Here is a 22,636-nt window from a genome sequence, read left to right on the forward strand (position 1 = left end):
GAGGGTGCACGGAACCTGGAGGTGTGCACAGAACCCGGGTGGGGCGCACGGAACCCAGAGGTGTCCATGGAACCCGGGTGGGGCGCACGGAACCCGGGGGGGGCGCGCACGGAACCCGGGTGGGGCGCACGGAACCTGGGCAGGCGCACTGGTGAGCTGGCGGAGGGACCGGTGGACTTGCCCTTGGACCTCATGCAAGATTTTTTCCGGTCATCCGAGAGTCGAGTCTAAAGCATTTGCCCACAGCCCCTGGGCTGGGTCCAGTGTGGGACAGAGTGGGCAGAGGGTGAGGAGTGGGGACAGGACACCCAGAAGCGGCCCCCAGAGACAGCTGTGGCTGTGGTAGGAGGCCTCGGGGTCCTGGGCGAGGCAGGCGGCCCCTGGGCTGTGGCCGCTGGAGCTGCCATTTACTCCGCCACTGAGGCAGGGGCGGTTGCCAGCTGAGCCCAGTGAGGAGCCTGTCCCCCTCCAGCCGGGGGTGAGCCTCCGTCGTGGGCTGTGCCCGCTGTGGGGCCGTGAGGGCCCAGGCCTCACTGCACGGCTGGACTTTCCAGCTCTGGCTCCGCACTGACCGGGCCTGCCTGCTGGGCTGGCCCTCAGACACAGGACAGGCCACCACCCGAGCCTGTCCTCGTTGGGACCCGCTAACCCAGAGCTTCTCCGGGTCCCAGTGGGGCCAGCCAGCAGTGGGCTCATGGACCAGCAGCCTGGTCCCCAGCGTGCTCTGGACGCGGCAGACGGAGCAGCGTTGCCCCGGGCCCGGGGTTGTGTGAGCTGAGGAGCCAAGAAGGCTGGCTTGGCCGCCAGGAGGGCGGCCTCTCTGAGGGGATGAAGGCCTGTGCGAGACGCTCAGGGGCCACCCAGGACCTGCAAGGAGTGGGCGGTGAGCGTCGACCACCTATGCAAGTACAAAAATTAACTGGCTCCATCTGTGTTGGCCTAATGACCGATGAAATGACTAATCACGGAAGCCTTAATTAAGCCTGTTTTTCTCCGAGTGAGCAAGGAGGGGCTCTGCGGCCACGGGTGTCAGGCGGGCGTCCTTGCTGAGCTGTCGGTGAGCAATCACCGGCAAGGTCGGGCGGCCAGAGTCCCCGCACAGCACCGGTGACCGCGCTCTGGCAGACGGGCTGCAGGCGGCTGTGCTCAGCACAAAGCAGGCCTCCAGGGTCCTGGGGGAAAGGCGGAGGGAGCCTCGTGCCTTTCGCCCATTCCCATGGAATTCTCACGCGTGGCTGGCCGGCTCCCGGCCACATTTATGGGATCGCGTCTGCCTTTTGCAGCTGACACAACCTCACGTCACTCAGGAACTGACGGGGTCTGTGTCATGCTGTGAAATTCCGTCATGTGCCAGGAATGTCTCTGCAGGAACGTGACGAGGCCGTGAGGCCAACGGGCTCGCCTGGGGCGGGGGCGCAGGGACCGCGTGCACGGGCTGGTCCAGCGGTGGGGGGGACGGTGGCCGAGCCAGCCCGCCTGACAGTGGTTAGGTGGCAACTTAGGGACCAGACTTTGAGACAATGTGGAAGCCACTTGTGCAACAATGGGGAAAAGCCAGAGCTCCACTGACTGAAGTGAGGGGCTAGGGCGAGACGGGCCGCAGCCTCTGTGACCCTGCCAGGGCCCCCGTCACCCAGTCGTCCACACGCGGGGCCCCCGTCACCCAGTCGTCCACACGCGGGGCCCTTCCGGGTGGGGACTCTGGGGGGTGGGTGCGGACCCCCCTTGCTCCCTCCCTGGGGTGCGGGTCCCTGTGGTGAGGGGCCTGGGTGCGGGGCCTGGATACCCCTTTGTAGGGTGACACACACCCCAAGAACAGCGAGAGCATGTCCCCCGGGGGGCTGGGACCCAGCCACTGCCGTCCCTCGGCCGGACATCCATTTGGGGTTACAAAGGCGAGTTTTCTAGGTCAAAGCCGCCACGGAATTCTGTCTGGAAGTCCCACGGAGGGCGCACGCCCCTCACCACGAAAATCGGATCCGGAGTCAGGGCCGTCTGGTGCGGGTGCTTGTCCTCTCTGGCGGTTGCCGCCGTGCGCTAGGGGGCAGGCTGGTGGGCACAGTGGGTGAACGAGCTCGAAGGGGTTGCAGGCGGAGGGCACACAGGTGGTCCGGGGCGGGGGGAAGGCGGCTTTGGGTGGGGGCTGCACGGGGTACCGTTCCAGGGGGGCGCGGGCCCGGGGCTGCTCTGCTAGCTGCCTCGCCCACCACCTTGGGCTCCGGGCTGAGCAATGGCTGGCCCGTCGTGGTGCCCGCCCAGGTCTCCCCAGGGGTCACAGCAGCCCCCCTGAACTCGGCTGGTGTTCCCACCTTCCCCGGAACTTGGGGTCCGACACTTAGAGGCCGAAAGCTGCCCATCACAGGCCTGGATGTGCATGCCAGCCAGAGGGAGCCTGGCACTGGGAGTCGGGTTTGGGGGCGCAGGAAGACCGTCCAGCATCGCTGTGCTGCCTGCCTGGGGGGGACGTGAGCGCGGTGGTGTCGTCCGGGGAGGCAGTCCGCACGCATGCACCCACGCTCCACTCCCACGACAGGTGTCAACGCCTTGGGGACCTCGGCTGCACAGCACACGCCTGCCCCTCGGCCCACGATCAGGCGGAGAGCTCTTTGCAGCGGCTGTAACGGGCTCGTTAGTGTGTGTGTCCCCTGCACAGCCGGCTCTGGGGTTGGGGGGCAGGGGAGGGGAAGCCTGGGGTCTGGGGTCACGTGGTGGTCATCACACTGGCCTCAGCTGGAATGGTGACTGTGGGCTTGTGTCCCTGGGGACTGTTTTGGGCACGACCTCTCCGTTGCCACAGGGTGAGACCTGTGGGTGCCCCCACGCTGGCCCCTGCGGTCTTGGCCTGGCAGTCCCCTTTCTGTGGCCGGCTCCCCCCACCCCCGCCAGGGAGCCCACTCTAGACCTCGCAGGCAAGTTCTGAAGTAGCAGACGGCGCAGAATTATGGGTTTGATGGGGGCTCCTCTCCGGACGAGGGCCGGTCCTGCAGTCCCTGTGGTCACCTGAGCCAGCAAGAGACCCAAGGGGGCCCGCTCCCCATTTCAGAAAGGGGGGGATCTGCCGTGACGGCAGCCAGAGCCTGCGGGGCCTCCCCAGAAGCCCAGACGTCCGGGAGACGGCACTGCGGGGTCCCTGGGCGGGAAGGAGGCACCATGTGCTGAGCGTGTGGTGGGGTGGGTGGTGGCAAGAACATCTGGGCAGGAATTGCCAAGGGCCCCTCTCCACCCCACGGGGGTTGGTTGTTCACAGGCCGGCCGGGTGGGGCTCCGCAGGGGTCAGCGGCATCCCGGCCCCACCTCGGCCCCTCACATGCGGAGCCCCCGCAATCGCCCTGCCCCCCGGGCGGCTCAGCCCAGAATCACACATCCCAGGCTTCGTGGGGGTTTCTTAACGAGAACCAGACGCGGCCGTCGGAAGCCCACGTGCTTTTGATTTGCCAGCGCCGGGCTTGGCGGCTGGAAAAGATGGCTTCCTACGGTCCCGAAAGGTGGGCTTTCTGGGTCAAGAGCCAGCTTCGGATGCTGCTGAGGGGACCTGATGCCCGACCCAGCGTGAAGGGACGGCCCACGGCAGAGCTGGCGGGGGGTGCTGGGGCAGGGCCAGGCTCCCCCACTCTTCCCTAGGTGGGGGTGGGGCACACAGACACCCAGATGGGGCAGAGGAACTCGAGGGCATAAAGCTGGGGGCCCCGGAGGAAGTCTTGAGGCCAACGCCCGCCCAGTGAGCAATGGGGAGCCGGAGTGGTGTTGGGCGGTGGGATATGATGGTGCTAAGGATCTAACAACCTGACCCTGGTGAGAACCCCGGCAGGCAGGGAGGTAGGCTGGGCGAGGCCGGGGTTCGGGGTCTGCGTGGGCACAGGGGTTGTCTGTTCACCAGGTGGCACTGGGGGTCGGGGGGCGGCAGGAGGCTCTGCCAGGGCCTCGCCGCCAGGGAGGTACCCTCCGGGACAGGGGCTGCGGGAGAGCCTGAGGTGGCAGAACTGTGTCCGGGTTTCTGGCTGCACCGTGCCGGCCCCCGGGGAGTGGAGCACCCTGCGGGCGAGGCCTGGGCCCTATGGGTGGCGAGCAGGGTCCCCAGGAGCCCGGACAGGTCAGCTCACTCACGGACAGCACTTCAAACGTGAACACGCGTTCCTGGGGCCGTGCGCGCGGCGAGTGAGGGGCTCCAGGACCGCAGCCTGGGCCTCGGTGGCGCCCGCGGGCCGGGAGGCCCCGCTCGGCTCCCCCAGCAGCCAGCAGCTGGGCGAGGGCCCTTTTCTGCTGACTCGACGTGATTCGCTGTCACCCAGGTTGCCATGGTTACAGCACCCGCGCAGGCTCGGCCCTGAGCACGTGGGCCTGTGTCTGGGCTGTCGGTGCACACACACTCCGAGTGGAACCGCGCGGGGGCCACGTGCGGGGCCTCCGCGTTCGGCGGGGTCTCGGCCGTTTACCGAGAGTCCGAGCTGCTCCGGCGGCGGCGAAGCGAGCTCCACGTCCAGTTCACTCACCGCGACCCGCAGGACGTCGGCTCGCGCCCCGCACAGGAGGGGGCCCCCTTCTGCTCCTGCCACTTGTCCCCGCCTGCCGTGCCACTGGGGTCTGGGGCCTGTCAGCTGGCCGACGCCGTGCCGTCCCCCGTGGGTCCCCGGGCCGGCCCTACCCCGCCGGCGTCACGAACGCCCCGTCTCACTGCGCGGCGCCCCCGCCCGCCTCGCGGATTCCGCGTTTCCCGGCGCGTCGTTGCTGGGTCTGAGCCCACAGGCCTCTGCCCTTTCTTGCGGCTGCTTCGGCGCGTGCCCAGGGCGGGCGGCGTGAGCAAAGAAAGGTGCCCGGTCGCAGGCCGTGCACGGTGCCCGCACGCTGACCGTGGCTCCTGGGGGCCGACGAGGCCGAGGCCTCTCAGCGCCGCAGCCCTCCCCGGCCCGAGGCCCTGCTCCGCGCACCTGCCTGTGTCTTTCAGGCTGGGGGAGTTTTTCTCAGGGCTGGGGCTGCCCTTCCAGGGCGTCCTGCTTCCAGCGAAAGGTCGGCTCGGGCCGCCTTGCAGGACCCGCCTGCAAAGGAGGCCACAGGTGGGGGTGGTGGGGGGGGGGCCTTGGAGCCACCACAGCAAGCTCCCCACAGCTCCCCGGGGCCTGTGGTCTCGGCAGGGGGCCAGGTCCAGTGGGGGACAAGCTGCTCCTGAAGGTGGAGGCCTGGAAGGGGGTCCCTGGAGCTCAGCTTTCCCCGAGCTGGAGAGGGCATGCCATGGAGGGCACAGCAGGGCCTCCCGCCTCCCCACGGGCCGACCTTCGGTCCCCCACTTTGCCAGACGAAACCCTAGGTGGGTGTGGGCGAGCCTGGCCGCCTGGCTGGCCTGGCCCCTGGCGTGTGGCAGCCGCGGCCACAGTGCGGGGTGTGCCAGGCCACAGCACCCACCCGCCCCGCCCGCACGAAGCTTGTCCGCTGGCGAGTGGCCCTTCTCTGCAGCCCGCAGGCCCCTCCAGCGGGTGGCCCGCCAGGCCAGCTGTGCTCTGCAGGAGGCGGCCGCTCTACCCGCAGGATGTAGACCAGGCTGGGGCCAGCCCAGGGCTCCCACTGAGGAAGCGAACCGTCCCCCATGCCACAGGCGGCTTCGCGCCCCAGCAGACAGAGGCTCTGCCTGTGGTGCCCAGAGCGTCACAGGCCAGGGGAGTCGGGACGGAGGTGGGTATGAGGGGTGCCCTGCCACGCTCAGGACTGTGCACCCTGAGGGGCCGGCTCACAGCCCCACCTGTGGCCCAGACCAACCCCCAGACGCCCGGCGTGGGGAGGGCGGCCTCTCCTACCTGCTGCCCACGGACGGGCCCGGCACGGTGGGCATCCTCCTCCTGGGGCCCAGGCCGCCTCTGGGTCTGCGGCTTCCCTTCACACGGAGCAGAAGGGGACTCAGAGGGCTCCCGGGGGCCCCCTCCCGTCCCCCTCCCACTCCCCGGTTGCAGCGTTGGCCGAGCCGCGTGGAGGTCCCCGCCCCTACCTCGTGCTGGCCGTCCAGGAATGGGACAGGGTGGTACCCGCGTGGAAGGGGCCCGAGGCGGACGTCCACGAACTGGGCACGGCCTCGCTCCACCCGCCGACAGTTCTCGGGACGAGAGAGGGCACGTCCCCCCGCTGAGGAGAAGGGGCGCGTCCGAAAGAGAACAGAGAGGCCCGTTAGGCATCACGAGGTAAAGGTCGGAAGAGGCCCTTTGCATGGCCGCTCAGAGTGTGGCCCCCGGCGGGTGACGGGGACACATCGGGAGAGTGGGGACAGGCCAAGGACGTGCCCAGTGGGGTGATGAGGACACGTCTGGGTGAGTGGGGACAGGCTGAGGATGCGCCTGACCCTGGCACTCCCTGGCGAACCCAGCCTGGGGCTGATCCTCCGGGCTGGGAGGGTGTCCTGGACGCCGCCGCCCGAGGCCCTTGCTGCCCGGCACCCTCCTCTGAGCCCAGCATGATGGGACGCTTCTACTCAGTAACTGTGTGCAGTGGGGAGTCAGGCCACGCGCACAGCACATGGGGAGCATGGAAGCCACAAGGGGCAACCGTCCCCCGGGAGACCCTGAAATCCTCGGGCCAGGCTCAGCCTGTCTGTCCCTGTGGTGGGAAACCCACCATGGACCTCCGCCCATCTGGCTCCCTTCAGCCCTCCCTTTGCAGGGGCCCTATGGTGCGAAGGTGACAGGTTCTCTCCTGGTGGCCCTGTCCCAGGCTCTGTCCCCCTGCAGGTGGGCTGCGGTCCCCCCAGCCCTTTGCACCGAGAACCGGCAGCCGAGGCCTGACGGTGCTGACCGCGGTGTTGGGTGGGTGCAGGGGCCACCCCAGGACCGGCCCGAACACGCACCCCAGGACCGCTGTCCGCTGGGGGCTGTGCTCCCGGGCGCCCCCGCCGGCCCCCGTCCCTGCGTCCCCGGCTGGGCCACACACGCTGAGGAGGAGGCGCCAGCAGGGGCTGGCTGGGCAGAGGGCTGGGCGCCCCGCCCGAGCGTCTGCTGGGGGGCTCCGGGTGAGGGGGCACGTCCGTCCTCCACGCACAGACGGGGGACGGGGGGGCGCGCGGGGCTCCTGCATCCGGGGGGCTCTTCCTGCCGTCGCCGTGGCGAGCGTAGCGTCAGGCTGTCCCCCCGCTGACATCGGCCCGAGCGTCGGCTTCGCTGCCCCCACACCGTCCGCGCGTCCCGGGCAGCGGCCGGGAGCCGAGCTGCCTCATCCCCGTCTTCACGCGTCACGGCCCCGCGGGACCAGCTTTGACTGCCTCTCACCGCACGTCCGGACGGCGAAGTCCCCGGCTCTGCACCCTAACAGCCCTCTGCCGAGGCGGCCACCACAGGGCCTGGGATGGCAGCAGCCTCAGGCCCGGACGTGCGACACGCCGTCCCCTGGGGCGGGCGGTGGAAACGCAGCTGGTGCCCTCGACAGTCGACCCGCGTCCACCGCTGCTGTCCTGTCACGCCTCATGATGCACGGTGCTCGGCGGGACCCGGGTCCACGCTCACCCAGTGGCCTTCGTGGGAGGCCGGGCCACCCCCAAGCTCGGTCCTGCCTCAGGCTGGACGCCCACCCCGCTGCCCCCTCCGCCTCCTCGGTCTCGGCTGGGTCGTGGCTTCCTGGCTCATCTGCCCAGTCGGTCCCTGTGCAGACGTGATGTCCAGACAGGCCAACCCTGAGGTGGCCCGCGCGTGGGTGGGATGCGGAACACTTGTGGGCTGGGTGGCGCTGGGGCCTGGTGGAGGCAGGCTGGGCGGACTGCGGTGGCTGTGGGGACAGGGACGTGAGAAGCATCCGGGCCCCGTGCGCAGCCTGCACCCTGGTCCTGTGCAGATTCTCACCATCCTGCAGCTCGGTCTCTCCTTTGGATACAGGCCCGTCCTCCGCCTGGTTATTTGGCTAGGAACACAGGCGACAGCCTGCCTTCTGCCTCCCAGTCCTGGTCTCCCCACGGCCCACATCTTGGGGTGCAGGCTCCCGCCTGGCCTCTCAGCCCCTGGCTCTGGCACCCCCATCCCGCATGCTCCAGCTCGCAGCTCCACGGCCCACATCTTGGGGTGCAGGCTCCCGCCTGGCCTCTCAGCCCCTGGCCCTGGCGCCCCCATCCCGCGCACTCCAGCTCGCGGCCAGGGGCTCCCCACTGCTCCCACCCCCACTTTCTCCTGCATCTTGAGCAGAGTCAAGCCCTGTGGCCGCAGAGCCCAGGACTGTCACCAGACTGCACCCCCTCCTTGCTCACACTCCTCGCTCACGCTGGGCCCCTCTGGCCTCTGCTCACACCCCTGCCCTGGGCTGCGCACCCCTCCTGCTGTCCTATTGTAAGACCTGGTCTCATTGGGTCAAACCACAGGAAAAAAGGCGACAGCCTGATGGTGGGTGCCACCCAAAGGAAGTGACCCGGAGTCTGATACAGACCGGGGCCCGTGTAGCCCCCTCCTGCCCACCACTGGGCTGGGGGACAGCCCCGTCCCTCTGCTGCCCCGTGTTCCCGCGGTGCTGAGGGGGCTTCGGAGTCCCTGACAAAACCACCGGACAGGTCGTCCTGCAGGGAGGCTCTGGGGACCCTGGGGGACCCACTCGAGAGAAAGAAGGGTCCCACACACGGTCCTCCTGGGCTCAAGAGAGGGGCCCCCCTTAGCCTCCGGGGGCCTGGCTGGCGCATTGCTGGGGGGCGCTCCCCAGCCGGGACACCCTGGAGGTCGGGCAGGGCCGGCAGATGCCAGCTGCAGCTCTGGCGTTGCTTCTGAAGACTTGGTGTCTATTTTAATCACAGCAATTACGGCTTTATCAGCAAGATAAAGGTCGCCTGCTGCCTGCAGGGCAGGCGGCTCTGCAGTGGGGGGCTGAGTGGGCCCGGGGTGATCGGGCAGCTCGACCTCTCCTGGAGGGGAACTCTATTAATTATCGTTTTACAGCCGACTCAATTAGACTCCCTAATCACCTGTGTAGGACACAGAGGCAGCGGCAGAGACACCGCTGCACAAACAAGTCCCGAGGGGGCCTGGCCATCACCGCGAACGGCCACCGTGGGCCCGGACCTCGCCAGGCGGCGGCTCAAAGCGTTTTCTTCATTTAAGCGAATCCGAAGAATGAAATGTTATTGGCCCTGAGGGGACGAGAGCCATCTCATTTGGAGGTGACCAGGCAGGCCGTGTCACTCTCCAGGGCAGACTCGTTCCTTCGGAGGTGGCCGCACAGGCACTGAGCAGAGCGGTGCACCTGGGGGGGACACCAGGGGCTCTGTCTCCACGGCCCAGCGGGGAGCAGGGTCCTGGGGTGCAAGGCCAGGCGGGCACCCTCAGACCCCTTTGAGAGCTGCCCGGTTGGCACATGCGTCTCGCTGCCCGGCCCTCCGCCCGGCTGTGGCCCAAGGCTGGCCTGGAGGCTGTGCCATCAGCAGGCCGGGGACAGGCAGGAGAGGGTGGGCACGCCCGCACCCTGGCTCCCCCCAGCAGGCTGCACGTGGCCAGGCCTGTCTTCCTCTGTCCAGAGCCCCCACTGCTGTCGGCCCGCTGGCCTCTGCACACGCGGTGCACACACGTGTGCACGCACACACGCACACTGCCCTCTCTAGGGAGACCCCAGGGCTGCCGAGTGTGGCCCTTCTCGGTGGCCCCAAGTGCCTGTCTCAGAGGGCGCTTCCTGACATCTGTCATCCCTGAGGGACCCCTCCGCACAGGGGTCTTCCGCACCGCTCAGGGCCCACCCCCACCCACGGGACCCTGGGGGATGGGCAGGGGGTGACCGTACTGGATCCCAGCCATGGCCTCCTCTATGTGCATTTAGTGAACCAGCCAGGACAGCTCTGGACGTTTAGACAGGCTTCTCTCCCATCTGTCCTGGCGTCCGTGTCCCTCAGTGGTCTCAGTGGGCCCCTCGGGCAGGGTCTCTCCTCAGCAGTGGGGCCTGGGACACCTGTCTCCCGGGCACCGAGATGACAGTGACGCAGAAATGCCATGGCCCGTGATGTGCAGCGCAGAGCCTGTTTACATCTAACGGCAGGGCAGGCTGTTCTGCTGGCCCACGAGCATGGCTGGGGGAGCTGAGAGCTGAGCCCCACAGGTGAGCCGAGGTGGAGCAGGGACCCCTTGTCCCTCCCGGTCCTGCCTTCCAGCTTCTAGACCCAGGAGCCGGGAGATCTTTCTTCAGAGCTCAAGTCTGGTGTTCCCAGGACCATGTCTGGGGGTCACCATCGTCACCATCATCACTGACGTCACCGCTATGATTTATCTCACCTCTACCACCATCACCACCACCATCATCACCATCGTCACCATCGTCACCATCACCATCACCACCATCACCACCATCACCATCACCATCACCACCACCATCGTCACCATCGTCACCATTGTCACCATCACCACCGTCACCACGTCACCATCATCGCCCATCGTCACCACCATCGTCACTATCAACCACCACCACCACCATCACCATCGTCACCATCACCACCACCATCACCACCATCACCATCACCATCACCACCACCACCATCACCACCATCACCATCATCACCATCGTCACCGCTATGATTTATCTCACCTCCACCGTATGGTCACTCAGCACCTTTCGGGGGCCAGATCCCTTGCTAAGCTCTTCCCGTGGGGCTTACACACACACTTAACCATCCCCTCGACCTAGAGGAGGGGATGCTGTCTCCCCTATTCACAGACGAGGAAACTGAGGACAGCCAGCTCCAGGCAGGGAACCATGCTGCTCTGCAGGTGCCCGTGGCCACTCTGGTTTCTGGTTCGGACACACCTCTGTGGCCGGGGGGTTGGAAACGGGCACCAGGTCCTGTCTCTCAGGAGCCTCTGCAAGAGTGCGCCCTGCCACCTCGGCCCGTTGGCCCACGCTGTCTGCCTCAGGGTGGGGACACGGGCTGGAGGACCGGCACCAGACACAGAGACTCGCTGTGTGGGAAGCATACGCCATCCTGGCAACTGTGGTCCCTCTTCCCCACCCCGAGGTGACGTTTGCTTTATCTTATTATCAAGAGATTTTCAAACTGAGACTCTCCAGCGCGTCTCTGCATGGAAAACAGTCCAGCGAGAGCGCGTGTGGCCGGGCGTGGGCAGGGGGTGGGCACGGCAGACGACGGGGGCCTCTGGTCCCTGCGTGGGCCGCTGGGGTCAGGGCCCAGGCACCGTGAGGTCCCGTGGCCGCCAGCCGTGAGCACCGGGATGGGGCCCGGACCCTCGCAGCCACCTCTGAGAGAGATCAGCGGGTCCTGCCGCTGGGGCCACGCCACTGTCACCGTTCGCAGAGACGGCACCCAGTGCCCGCCCTTCCCCCTTTCTTTCCTGAAGCACAGAAAACAAGTTTGACACAAAGCCATTGTCCCCCCGACCCCCGTCCTCTCTGAATGCTCCTGGAGCCGGAGCTCCCGATGGCCGCGCTGCCCCCGCGTCTGCGAGCCGCTCCCCTCTAGGAGCTGTTGCAGGTGCCGCGCTCGGCCGAAAGTCCTCCCCAGACGCAGACGTGGCAGTCGTCGCCACCCCCCAGCAGTGTGGATGCTGGACCCGCAATGCCACACGGAAGGGGCTCGTTCCTGCCGCAAACCCCCAGGGTCGGGCCTGACCTGGGGTTCCTTCCAAGGCTGTTTCTGACGCCCCGCCAGGCTGTCTGCTCACAGGTCGGCAGGGCCAGGCAGGGCCACCCCGGTGCACAGTGCTGGGCGGGGGCACTGCCCGGAGGGGCAGGGCAAAGCAGGCGGTCAGCCGCCCCACACAGGAGCTCTGGGGTGCCCGCTCACCCAGGGTCCCAGCCAGACACCGGAGAGCAGCAGCAGCCCGGGGCGGCATAGCCTCTCCTTGTCCTGTGGGGGTGGCTCGGCTACAAAGCAGCCCGTCCCGGGAGGGGACAGCCGACGGGACGAGGGGCCCGGACACCGAGGCCAACAACAGGCTCCGCTCCTGTGCGAATAACAGCCGGGAGGCTGCGTCCATCGGCCCTCCTCACGGCGACGCGCCCTTTACTGGCCCTGTGCCACTGAGGACGCACGTCCAGGGAGGCCCGTCCATGGCAGTCCTGGGACTGGGATGGCCCTGGACAGAGGCTCAGAGGCCACATGGTGGCCTGAAACGGGGCAGCCGGCAGCAGCGCTCCGACACGAGGGCCGCCTGCAGGGAGCGGCCCCCGGGCCCGTCGGCGCAGTGGTCTGTAGGCCGAAGTGGCCTGGACGCAGGCGAGGGGTCCGCGGGGCGGGGCCCAGGCGTCCGCGCGCAGCAGCCTGGTTTCTGAATCGGGCAGAGTCGGCCTCGGGCTGGGGGCTTATGCTTCTCTTAGCAACGCAGAACTCATCGCCCCTGTTCTTCGGGAAGAGAATGGATGGGTGTTTGCTGCTGTCTTAGGGGGATGTGCGCTGAGGCCCCACTGGCTGCTGAGGGGCCACCTGGCCAAGCTTGTGGCCGATGCAGGCAGAGGCCTGGCTCCCGGCACAGCCGGCAGAGAACCTCGAATCGCTTTCTTCTTCTAGGTGGGGCGCCACGCGGCCTAGGACACCGGGCCAGCTCTGCAGAGCAGAAGGGACAGGCAGGTGTCCCCCGCCGTGGGCCCGCTGCGAGGCCAGGCAGAGCCGCTGTCTGTCTGAGGCTGGAAGCTGCCAGCAGCCACTGGTCAAGTTCGATCCATGGCCCCACTGTCCGAACCAAAACACAAACGAGGTCACTGTCCCTGGCTGGTCTGGCAGCTCTAAGTGGTCTGGGGCCCGTCCAGCAGTCACGAGGGAGAGAGCCCGCCTGGCCTCGCTCCGGCCTTTTCACTGGGTGTCTGTGCACCCTTCTCTGGGCCGCTCCCTCTGTGAGCTCTGACTCCCGGAGGAGGAGTTTATGGTACAATTTTCCTCCCCAAACACGAATCTTCCACACTGCCACAGACCGTTAACGATGCAGCGCGTGACCGCCCCGAGGGGCCGCGGAATCTCCAGGGCGTGGCTGCCACACGCGCTGTCACTTGTTGGCAGGGTTGGATCAGCGGCAGAGGGCACCCTGATTTTTAAAACCGTCTTATAGTTACGGGCAATGCCTCGCAGGTCCCGTCCGATGAGTGCTCAAAACCATTTGTTCAACGAATGATAACACGAGTCACTCGGATCAACTGGAGACATTTCCAGGGGTGGGGGGCAAGGCGGTGGGTGGGGGTGGTTTGTGCATTTGATAAAGGAAAAAAAAAAGAAGAAGAAAGCGATTCGAGGTTCTCTGCCGGCTGTGGCTGCTTCAGGTTCCCAAATCCAATTTACTGGGGATTGTTTGAGCCACGGGGGCCCAGCCAGCCTGCCCGGGTCCCTCGGCAATTATCGGCACCTGCATTAGGATTCAATGGGCCTAAATTACAGGTCGAGGCAGACGCCCCACTGACAACAATTAACGTAAAAGGGTGCCACCGTTTAGAGCTGTGGGTGGGAATTACAAAAGGTTAAGAGACTAAATATAAAAATCTTTTTGAATACGAAATCAATGTGCTTGTTACTGAAATCCGGGTGCTGTAATTTAACCGAAATGGGGCTCAGACCGTCCGGCGGGAATCCACGTCCAGGGGAGCGGCCTGCCTTCTCAACCAAAAGCAAATCTTGTCTGAAAGTTAGAAACAATGACACGACTGAAATGTTTCATATCAACACAACAATAAAATACAGAGTTCTGCAATTATGTGTCACCGCGTTAGGCCTCTGGAAAGAGGAAGCGTTTTCTCTCCCCGTTTTACTCATTGGTATAACTGGAAACTGGGTTTTTAGAAGGTTTTTTTGTCTTAATTGCCTGTCAGATCCCGGGGGAAGGCTGTCCAGCTGCCGTCGGGGGCGGGGTGAAGGTCGAGCTCCCCAGCCGGGTGCTGAGCGGGCCCCCGGAGCAGCCCAGGCCGTCTGGCAGCTGGAAGCGGGGTGTTGGATGAGCCCCAGGGGGCCCACCGCTGTGTGCTGGGGAGACTGTGGGACAGGGCGGAGACCCCAGGGGCCTTGACCCAGTGGGTGCCCTCCGGGGCCCCTCTCCTCCTTCCCCCCGAGGGTGGAACAGATTCGATGGGCCACACTGTCTTCCATGGAGAGAGCTGGGGGTGCTGGGGGGGCACGGGGTGCCTGTGGCTGCCCCATGCACCCGCGCTGCCGGCACACGAGCTCAGGGACACGCAGAGGTGGGCGCCGGCCTCCCTCGCACGGCCTCGCCGGTCTGCAGGGCGGCGGGGGCCTCCCTCCCGGCCACGCCCCGGCACACAAACCCCTAACCGCTCAAGGGGTTGAATTGGACCTCGGCCAGAACACTGCTCGGCTGATTGATGGGAGGCGTTGCTTCCAGTTGGTGCAGCGGCAGACGGGCCGCATGGGGTGGCCGCCAGCGGCCTGTCCACACTCGTCAGGTGGTCCCTGCCTGCACCTCAAGTGCTAACCGCGCAGCCGGCGCCGGCACTGCCTCCAGGGGCAAAGGCCGCAGGTGAGGCCTGCCAGGTGTCCTGTGATGCCGAGTCCAGCTGGGACGCCGGGAGACGGCCGCTCAGGGTTGGACCCCGTGGCCAGGCCTCCTGGCTCTGCCTCCAGCCGTCAGGATCCGGAGAGTGAGGTGTCACCCGTCTAGGACTGGGGAGGCCACCCAGGGCACTGCTTCTCATCTGTGAGTGACGCCGTGACACAGGAGGAGGGCAGGGCATGGGGCCCAGCTCCCCACGCGGCACTTGGCACTGGGCCAGCCCGCCCAGCTGGTGGGCCACCTGCTCCCCAGGACCCCCACTCACTCCCGGCGCTGGTGGCCCCTTACACAGGATCGGGCGTCTCCCGCGCTCCCGCAGGTCCGACAGGCCAGCGTCTTCAGCACCACGGCGGGACGGCCCTGCGGAGGGCTGCAGGGTGGGACGGGTGTGCGTAAGGGGTGAGGCCGAGGGCAGGTGCTGGCCGATGCAGCCCGGGTTCGTCCCTGCAGGTGGCGGGAGGCGCACATCGCTGCCCACGCGGTCTCCGGTCGCCTGGCACCCGGCAGGGCCCGGGAGCATTGGCCGGTGCCGGGGTTTCCCATCTGAGCTCCCAGACCATTCGGCAAAGATGGCCACCTGACGGGAAACGTCCATCCCCCCCACCCCCCGTCTTCTCCGAGCTGGCAAACGGCGCTTCCTGCCTCCCTGCGGCCAGGTACCAAGCCCTGGCCAATGAGGTGTAAGCAGCAGTGGGGGTGGCCCCCAGCAGGCTTCTGAGGCGCCATGGGCCCCCTGCGCCTTGTGCCCCCGCTTCCTGCTCGCTGGGACGAGGCGTGATGGCGGGCGCACGTGCAGCCATCTGGGATCACGAGGTCCTTGGTGACGGGGAGCATCACCCCCACCTCTGAACTTCAAGGTGAGAAGTAAACGTGAATAGAGATGAAGACAATACCGTGTTGTTAGCAGCAGCTGAACCTTGTCACAAGCCACAGGCCCCTGCGTGAGCTCAGCAGCTCGGCCGAGTCGGCCAGGGAGGGCTGAGTCCCGGGTGTTTCCGGTGGGCGCAAGGCCGTGGGTGGGACGAGGCCTGGCAGAGGGCGTCGCGGTCTGGCGGGGCTGCGCGTGCTCAGTCGCGGGGCGTCCCTAGCGCCTGGGACTCGGCGAGGGGCCCTACAGTGCGCCTGCGCCTCGGAAGCACACGTCACCGGCTCTGCCTGCTGGGGGTCGTCAGCGCCTCCAACAGGGACGATCGCCCCGGGGATTTTCTCGTCCCAGTTTATTTCAAGACTTGTTTTGAATTATCTTTTGACCTGAAATTCCCTGGGCAGTGGCCTCCGCCCTGCACTTGTGAGACGGGTGGTGGCAGGTGTCACCCTTGGCGTCCTGCGTTCTGTGCCCATGGCCCTGGCCCAGGTGAGCACGGAGTGGGACCCGGCTGGAACCGGCACGGCCACCGGGCCCCCGACCCCCTTGAAGAAGGGCTTGAGGGTCCTTGGCGAAGGTCTGGCCGAAGAAAGACGCTGGAACCGGAACCCAGCGAGAAAGTGCCGTGGCCACGCCGGGGCCGCGTGGGCAGGACGGGGCGTCTGGTCGACGCAGAAGTGCGCTCTCCCGGGGGCGGGCGGGGGCTGCTTCGGAAGGCTGCGGCTTTCGCTTTCCTTCAGGATAAAGGAACCGTCCAAGTCAAAGATCCCTGTCCCCACGCAAGTGTAGGACGAGCCATTTTCTTAAAGAGGCCTGGCCACTGTGCGCCCGCCCTCCCTGCCCCCGCGGCCATGCTGGCCCATGCTGCTGGGCTCCGGCAAGGCTGGGCCAGGCGCGCCTGCTGGGGCGGGGAGAGGGGGTTGGCCTCGAGAGTGGGGCGCCGTCAGCATGTGGGGCTCCGTCTCCCGATCTGTCTGCCGAGGGCCGGCTCCCCCCTCGCGGCTGCAGAACTGTTTGCAATGGCTTCGTTTTTTGCAGCCCCTCCCCCAACACGGCTGAAGGGGCCGAGGGGCGTCGGAGGGGAGGGAGCTCTGGGGCCGCGCGGCGTGATGGGGGCACGTTAGCAGAGTGGCCCTGCATGGCGTCCAGCTTCGGGGGGGACCTGCTCCCCTGAGGGCAATACCAGTTTCAGGAGAAGTAAAAGCAGAAAGGGGCCCCCTCCTCTTCTCCGTGATGGGAACGGGAGGGCGTCAGCCGACCCGGAGGCGGACGCCACTGTGTCCTCGCTTTACAGGAGAGGAAACTGAGGCACAGAGAGGTTCAGCTGGAAGGCGGTGAAGCAGCCTGGCCTGTCACCCTGGTGGTCCCCGGATGCACCAGGGTAGGGACCTGGGGCTTTCTGATGTGGCTGCAGAGTGTTCAACGGGCATCTGAGATGCCTGCGGGCTCACAGAAACGGGTCCCCTTGGTCTCCCCAGAGGCACCTCCGGCGCTTGACCCTGCGTCCCGGCACCCAAGGGTGGCCCCTGAGCCTGCGCCAGGCCCACGCCGTCACACCCGGCACAGCCACCACACGGGCTTTCCTGGCACCTGGTTTCCACTGAGTCCTTGATAGGCTATGACGTCCCTCCGGGTGAGAGGCGTGGCACCCACGGGTGTTCTTACGCAGAAATCTGAGACTTTTACCGCGAGGCAGCGTGAAACCGCGTCTGCAGACTGCGGTGAAAGCGAAGAAGGGGGCGGGGCCGGGCGCCCGAGGCCAAGGGGAGTGTGAAGGCCCGGAACCTAGAGTGTGAGTCTGCCCAGTGCGGACCCCAGGAGTGTTTCGTACGGCAGGGGCACAGGGACACCGCAGGTCCCCCATGAGTGATGCACAGCTGGAGTGCCAGTAACTCACATGCCCCCCACTGAGATGTGGACCATGTGTGTGTGTGTGTGTGTGTGTGTGTGCACGCGTGCATGTGCACATGTTTTCATGCCTGTGTGTGCATGTACGTGCGTGCATGCATGTGCGTTGTGTACGTGTGTGCGTTGTGCGTGCGCATGCTTGCATGTGCATGTGTGCATGTGTGCGTGTGCGTGTGCATGTGTGCGTGCGCATGGTTGCATGTGCATGTGCATGTGTGCATGTACGTGTGCATGTGTGTATGCATGCACACATGCATGGGCATTGTGTACATGTGCGTATGTGCGTTGTGTACGTGAGTGCATGTGCGTGCATTGTGTACGTGCGTGTGTGTCCGTGTGTGCGTGTGTGCATGTACACGATGCCTGGGGCCGTGGAGGGTTCAGCACCCAGCTTCCAGGAGTAATTCTAGACTAATCCGTGGCGAAGCCAGACCCTGCACTGTGTGGATAAGGCTCTCACGTGCCACATCTCCATGGGCGACTGGGAGCCGAGCCCACACGGAGCTGCTGGCCAGGCAGGAGCGGAATCAGCCGGAAGACCCGGTGACCACGCAGGACTCCCACATGGCTGGGAGCAGAGGGGCAGGCTCCTACCGGCCGACTGTCCTGTCCAGTCAGACCGCCTCCTGGTGGCAGTGGCCTCGGCCTGGCCCTCGGCCTGATGGACCCAGAAACAGCCCTGCAACCATAAGCCCAGGGGGCCGCGGCCACTGCCGGCCCGTGCAGATGGACAAAATGACCTCGCCTCACATTCACAGTGATGACCGGACCTGCACGTCAAGCGGAGGACGGCCACTGTGGCCGGTGGGGCTGCTCCCCGCCCCCATCTCTGTGGGCGTTGGCTTCCCACGGGAAGGATGTGCGCCCCAGCCACCTGGACACCGAGGGCAGGGCAGAGGCCAGCCTGCCTTCTGACCCTCCACCATGGCCACTAGCCCCGCGGAGGACAGTCCTGCCTGCTCTCCAGCCCGGGCCTGCTAGGGTCTGGGCACCATCTTCCAGGGACGTCCTGTCTCTCTCAGGTCCAATGTGCCCGGGTTCTCGGGGACCAACTTCGTTTGCCTTCTGTCCAGGGTCTGAGACGCCTGCTGTCACCACACACACCCAAGAGCTTGCGCCACCCACCACTGATCAGTTGGTTAGGTCCACTCACCGGGCAGGTCACTGGAGGTATCCCCCTGGCCACGCAAGGTGTCCGATGCCAGCGCCGCCTCCTGGTCTCTCTTGGGGAGTGGCGAGTCGGTGTCAGCACTCTCTGGGGCAGCTCTGGGCTCCGGGCTCCCAGACGTGGGGCCCAACAGAGGGTAGGTGATGCATTCGAACCCGCTGTGAAGGGAACATGCGGGGCTGGGCTCAACACCGTGCTGCGGGACACAGTGGCCCAGCCCCTTCCAGGGAGGAGAGAGGGTCGAGGCGGCCCCTCTGAGACCAGGGTGGTGGGAAGGAGGGAGGGAGGGGGAGAGGCCTTGCTCAGGGACCCCTGGAGGCTTCCAGAGCCCCCGTCGTCCCATGTCGCCCTGCCGGCCGCCCACCCCCGCCCCGCCTGGCACACTGTCCGAAGATGCCTTTGGTTCCCTCCACCTGGCTGGGCATGTCCTGTCTGGCAGTCACCACTGGGTCCCCAGGGCCGGGGTGGGGGTGATGTGAGGAGGGCCCTGGGTAGAGCAATCGGGCAGCGAGGAAGGACCCTTGCCCCCCCCCACCCCGGGCGGTGTCGCCCGTAGTCACCCTTACTCACAATGGGGTCTGGATGGGGGCTTCTTGGCTGTCCTGGTCCACTGTGAAGAAGCTGACCTCTGAATGGGCCGCGAGCTGCACGTGCCGGACGCCCGCAGAGATCGTCAACACCCGGCCGTCCTCGCCTCCGGGAGGGAGAGAGAAGCAGACCGTGACAGGGGGCGGGGGCTCAGGGCGGGGGGCATTCATAGCACAGCCCTGGCACGGCCATGTGCCACCTGCTCCTGGTGCCCTCGGCCAAGCCGCACACGCCCTCCTGGGCACCCGCTGCGCCTCGGGGGCCTGGCTACCCAGGGGGACATCGCCCCTTATTGCCCATCTCCTACCCTGACCCAGAGACTGGCTCTGTCCCAACTGTCTACACCCGAGACACCTAGCGCGCTTCAGTCACGTGGACGCTGGGACTCAGGGCGCAGTGAGGACGCAGAGTCAGTGGCATCGCTGGCCAGCCAGGGAGGCCGGCCGTCCAGCCGCTCATGCTGCCGAGATCCGGAAAGGGGGACCCAGCAGGGCAGACACGGGAAGGGCTCGACCGGAAACGAAATGGAGCCAAGCATGGTGAAACTCCAGCTGTGGTCTGACCAGCTTCCGTCTCTGGTCCAGATGGAGTAGCTGGGACTGATTTACCCTCCTGCTCGGAGCGGCCACAAAACCAGGTGACACAGGGTGCTCAAGACCCTGGGCATCGGCAAGGACAGTGGTCCCTGAAAGATGGGGGACAAACGGTGCGGCCTCGTGTGGCCCGGTCGCTGCCGCAGAGAAGCGTGGGGTGGGGTGCAGAGAGGAGACCCGAGCGGAGCCCAGAAAAGCCCCTCGGGTGGGAGACAGGGCCGGACGTCTGGAGCACGGGCGCACAGCGGGAGTCAGAGTCCTGCGGGGCCGCGGGTGGACGGCAGAGCGCAGGTCAGTGCTCAGGGCGAGGGAGAAGGGGGGACCCGGCCGGGGGCTGACGTGGGATGGTGCGCGGCGCAGGTCCCATCAGCCAGGCTGGGGGAGCGCAGAAGTCACAGCACCCTGGGCAGTGTTCTCAGAATGAGGACGAACTGGTCTCGGACTGACCTCTTGGCTGGACCTAGCAAATCATAACAGCAAGACCTAAAACTATGTCCAAGTAACTTAGCCGCACCCAGAGCAAAGCTCAAGCATATTTATAGGAGCACAGAAATATCCTGCCCCCAACAAGGTAGAAGTCGCGACGTCTGGCATCTAATCAAAGATTACTAGGCGTGTGAAGAACGCGGCAAAGTACGGCCCCATGACGAGGGGGACACTCCATCGATCGAAACCGACGCAGAAGCGACACAGACGTTAGAATTAGCGGAAAAGGACAGTTTTCAAAGTTGTCGTTATCCCTGTATTCCATGCGTTCCAAAGTAGAGACAGAATATGTATCTAAAAAAAGAACGACGTTGAATTTCTAGAAACAAAAACTGTAAGATGAAACATACACCGGAATGGATCGAGACAGATGAGCCGTTGCAGGAAGAAAGATTCACGGATTTGAAAAACACAGAAACGATCCAACGTGAAGCACTGAGATGAACAGAAAGGAAGGAAGGAGGAGGGAGAGAGACAGAGCTCGCAATCGGTGGGGTGGCTGCCAGCAGCGACTGCAGGGGTAACGGGTCCCTAACAGAGGGAGGGAGAGGCTGCGACAGAAAGATTATTTGAAGAAATAATGGCTGAAACATCCCCAAATTTGATGCAACTATAAACCCACAGATCCAAGGAGCTCAATGGATCCCAAGCACAAGAAACGTGAAGAAAACCACACTGGGACGCATTAAAACGAACCTGCTCAAACCCGTGATAAAGAAAACCTTAAAAGCCAGAGGAAAGGGCCGCGTTTGTACAGAGATTCACAGGGAGGGACGACAGCGGATTTGGTATGGGGAACGTCACAGGCAAAGCAACAAGGGGCGACGTGGCGGGCGGCATCCTGGAGGACGACCGAGGATTCCGTGCCTGGTGGGCACATGTACGAAATACGGTGAGACGGGGTGCTCAAGACCCTGCGCGTCGGGCAAGGACAGCGGCCCCTGACACATGGGGGACGAACGGTGTGGCCCCCAGGTGGCCCGGTCACTGCCGCGGAGAACGCGTGGGCTGCGGTGCCGAGAGGGGACGTGAGCAGAGCCCAGAAAACCCCGTCGGGTGAGGAAACAGTAAAAACGAGAGTAAAAAAATGAAAGCCAGATGGAGATGTTTCCAGGTGAACGAAAGCTGAAAGAATCCGCCGCCACAAAACCCGCACGACAGGACCTGTTAAAGGTTAAGCCCTTCGGGCAGGAGGGAAATCGCCAGGTGGGGATCTGGAAGGGATGAGCCGAACCAGAAACGGCAACTATGTTGCTAAATGGACGAGCTTTCCCTTTCCGTGTGTTAAACACTCCTTAAAGGATAAATGGATATTTAAACAAAAATAACAAGGTATCGTGAAGTTTATCAGATACACGAATGTAAAATGCAGGAAAGACTAAACTAGTGTCGTAGAAAGTAGATACCAGAGCGAAGACTGTTACCGGAGGTAGAGAAGGGTAATTTTACCATGACAAGGAGTACACTAATTCAATAGCATAAAAATCATAAATGCTTATGCCCCCGATAACAGATCATCACAATAATTAAGCAGAAATTGATAGAAACGGAAGCAGAAATAGACAAATCCACAACTATGATCAGAGATTTCAAAACACCACTGTCAATAACTGACAACAGGGAGACGGGAAACCAGCGAGGATACACTCAGACGACCACACCAGCAAAATACGCCCGATCGACATTTATAGAATATTCCAAACAATAAGCAGAGGCAACACTCTGCTCAATGTGCACACCGAAATGGACCATATCTGTGCATAAAGCAAGTCTCTATTTATTTAAAAGGACTCATGATACGCAAAGTATGACTCTTGCCACGTAGAAATTGGACATCAACAACAGGAAGATGTCCAAATATTTGGAAATGAAACAACACATTTCTGACTAACTCATGGGTGCAATAAGAAGTCAAAGGGGGAAATCGAAAAGTATTTTGAATTGAATGAAAATGAAAGCACGATATATAAAAATTTGCAGGATGCAGCTAAAGCTGTGCTCAGGGGGAAATTTATAGCAGTAAACTGTTATATTAGAAAAGAAAGGTCTGAAATACATAACCTTAGTTTCCACCTTAAGAACTAGAGACAGTAAATTAAACCCAAAGTAAGAAGAAGCAAGGAAGTAAGATCAAAATAGGAATTGATGAAATAGACAAAACAAAAAGGCGCTTGTTTATCAATGAAACTGATAACCTCTAGCCAAGCTGGTCGGGAAGAAAAGAAAGAAGAAGCAACGATCTGTCTCAGGAACGAGAGGAGAGCTCGCTGCTTTGGAGAGAGGACGAGGCGTGAACGAGGGGGTGCGCTCATTCTGGCAGCAGACGAGATGGACAAACACTCCCTGGACAAAGCGGCAGAGCTCACTCAAGAAGCGAGAGGTAACCCGAATGGCCCCGTGTCTGTTAAAAACTGGGTCTCGGTGACACCCGACGTCCTCGGGAGGGCCAGGTGTGGCGGGAAGTGGAGCGACCAGGACCCTTCTTCGCTACTGGTGGCCGGTAAAATGCTGCAGCCACCTGGGAAAGCAGCGTGGCAGTTTCTTGGGAAGTTTACAGAACTTTCGCGTATCGGTGTACACACGAAGTACGTGCAGATGT

At 64.2% G+C, this 22,636-nt stretch overlaps 1 protein-coding gene across 1 annotated transcript in view; it reads right to left on the reverse strand.

Moving 5' to 3' along the window:
• Positions 1–22,636, reverse strand: part of MORN1 (MORN repeat containing 1) — a 48,390-nt gene that overhangs the window by 7,601 nt on the left and 18,153 nt on the right. The window contains 4 exon segments of the mRNA XM_039876907.1: positions 5,787–6,108; positions 14,718–14,873; positions 18,356–18,528; positions 18,941–19,064. Coding sequence (XP_039732841.1) covers positions 5,787–6,108; positions 14,718–14,873; positions 18,356–18,528; positions 18,941–19,064 — 775 coding nt within the window.

The sequence above is a fragment of the Pteropus medius genome, unplaced genomic scaffold (assembly GCF_902729225.1).
Source record: "Pteropus medius unplaced genomic scaffold, Ma_sr-lr_union100, whole genome shotgun sequence".
In the NCBI taxonomy this organism is placed as follows: Eukaryota; Metazoa; Chordata; class Mammalia; order Chiroptera; family Pteropodidae; genus Pteropus; species Pteropus medius.